The 2,367-nt window shown below is 40.9% G+C and overlaps 1 protein-coding gene across 1 annotated transcript in view; it reads left to right on the forward strand.

Annotated features, from left to right (window-relative positions):
• The first annotated feature begins 2,064 nt into the window (after positions 1 to 2,064).
• The window catches only part of LOC112506094, a 2,948-nt gene continuing 2,645 nt past the window's right edge, over positions 2,065 to 2,367 (forward strand). Inside the window, exon 1 of the mRNA XM_025110123.1 lies at positions 2,065 to 2,311. Coding sequence (XP_024965891.1) covers positions 2,065 to 2,311 — 247 coding nt within the window. The remainder of the gene's footprint in view (positions 2,312 to 2,367) is intronic.

The following is a 2,367-nucleotide window of genomic DNA, read 5'->3' on the forward strand; positions in this document are numbered from 1 at the left end:
GAGATTACTCGGGTATGGTGCATATTTGACCGTGTTAGAGTCCAGTCATTTTCCCCATTGTCCGGGATAGCTCGGGTGGGAAGATCATTCCACTGGCCGGGATAGCTCGGGTGGTATGAAATCTATGATATATATTGTTATGCTAGCCACGACCGGGATACCTCGGTGGCAGTACATATCAATTATTGACTTTCACACGATCTATTTGTTGCATACTTTGATATTCAGATGTATGATTCTCGAATGATGATTACTTATTACATGATTTACATCCTTCGTGATCATTGACTTCCATGGATTACATTTGTGAAGCTTTAGTAGTTAGTAGTTCCCGTTTACTCACTAAGCATTATGTGCTTAACCTTTTAGTTGTTCACATTTTTACAGGCCGTGTAGATAAGGCAAAGAACAAGCTCGAGTAGATTGAGATCTTTGCTTTTGGTGCTTCCAGTAGCACGACTCTTTTGGTATTATATAGTTAGTCGAATACAGCTATGGATTGTAAATTATTAGTTGTCTTTTGGTTGTAACGGCAAGTATCTAGATAACGGGTAGCTAATGTCCTTCGTCTTGTATATAGTTTAAGCTTCTGCAAATCTATGAAGTTTATTTTGTCCGTTTTAAGATATTTTGGAAATCAGGTGCTTACGGAAACGTCCTATAAACCAAATTTCGAATTAGAAACTCGTAAATATTATATTCCGTTTGCTTTCTAATGGTTTAAAAATGTAACTTTTGGTGGTTTGTTTACCATTTATAGAAATAAGGTATTCAACCTGGTATCATTTATGTAATCTGGGTCTTTCAATTTGGTATCAGAGCGGTGGTTTAAGTGAACTGGATACCAGCGACGGTATCCGGACTTAAACCTTGTGTCGGTATTATGTAGTAAGTATGTTTTGATTCAAATGGGATATGAACTTAGGAGAAACCTAAATGGGAATTGGGAATTTGTTATACGATTCTATTTAATGTTATGTATACATTGTAACTTTCAGAAAGATGGCCGACGGTGATGAAGCTAGTCACACCCCATCTAACGACAATGTAAGAGAAAATGCTCCACACCTGGAGATTTATGATGATGAGGCACCGATGTCTCCTCGAAGCGAACGTTTAATGCAACGTATGACTTTATTAATTTAGCAAACATTAGCCCAACAACGACATGACGATAGAAAGTCTGAAGATGATAAAAGTAAAGGTAAGGAGAAAGAAACAGGTGACACCTCAAAACCCAAAACCGACCGAGCCTCTTTTAAAACCTTTCGTGGTAGCGATGCTACTGAGTTCTTTGGGAAGGTTGATCCATTGGAGGCACTTGAATGGATATTGAATACTGAGAAGGTCTTTCGCATCACCCGAGTGCTATGTGATGATAAAGTGAATTATGCCACGGCCATGTTCAAAAGTAGGGCCTTGATATGGTGGAATGCTACTTTTGCAGCTTTAGGTGAAACTGAAAAAGAAGGTATGCCTTAGGAGTCTTTCAAAACTCGATTTAACAGGCAATATTGTCCAATTGATCTACAAAAATGATTTGAGAAGGAGTTTCTTGATCTTAATCAAGGAAAGATGTCAGTAGTGGACTACGAGACCGAGTTCAATCATAAAGCACAGTTTGCCACACGTTTCTTGACAACAGAACAGGAACGTGTAGACCACTTTATAGACGGATTGCAATCAGAGATTCGAGATGTCGTCGCTAATCGTGACATTTCAGAGTTTGAGAAAGCGGTGGATTCTTCACAACGGCACGAACACGATTTGACCCGCTCGGATCGTAATCCAGCTCCGCCAGCCAAGCGACCTCGAATTGAAGGTGCCATATTTGCACCAACACAGCAATTTTCTAGGAATTTCAATCCGAGATACGCTCAATCTCAAGCTAGATCGCGACCTCAATCTTGGTCCCAAGTTTATAGTCTTCAGTCAAATGCTCCTCCACCTTGTTCTACTTGTGATAAGGCTCATCGGGGCTGATGCAACACTGTTCGCCCTGAAGTTAGATGTCATGGTTGTGGTGAAGTTGGACACGTGAGACCGAACTGCCCGAGGAGGGATATGACATGCTACTCATGTAGTGCTATAGGCCATCGTCAGAGAGAATGCCCTCGATCTAAACCTGAGGAAAGTAAGGCTTCTGTTCGCCGACCTTCTACTAGTGGTGCTCCTCGTCAAAAGGAGGAGGTACCACGCGTCCAGGCCAGAGCTTTTCAAATCACTACTGAGGAAGCTCGAGATAAACCGGATGTGGTTATGGGTATATTTCTCGTTAATTCTCATCCCGCTCGTATCTTATTTGATTCTGGTGCTACTAATTCATTCTTTTCTCATACGTTTGCTCGATGTTTAAACTTTGTGCCA

This window comes from Cynara cardunculus, assembly GCF_001531365.2.
Source record: "Cynara cardunculus var. scolymus isolate 2C chromosome LG 2, CcrdV1, whole genome shotgun sequence".
Classification (NCBI taxonomy): Eukaryota; Viridiplantae; Streptophyta; class Magnoliopsida; order Asterales; family Asteraceae; genus Cynara; species Cynara cardunculus.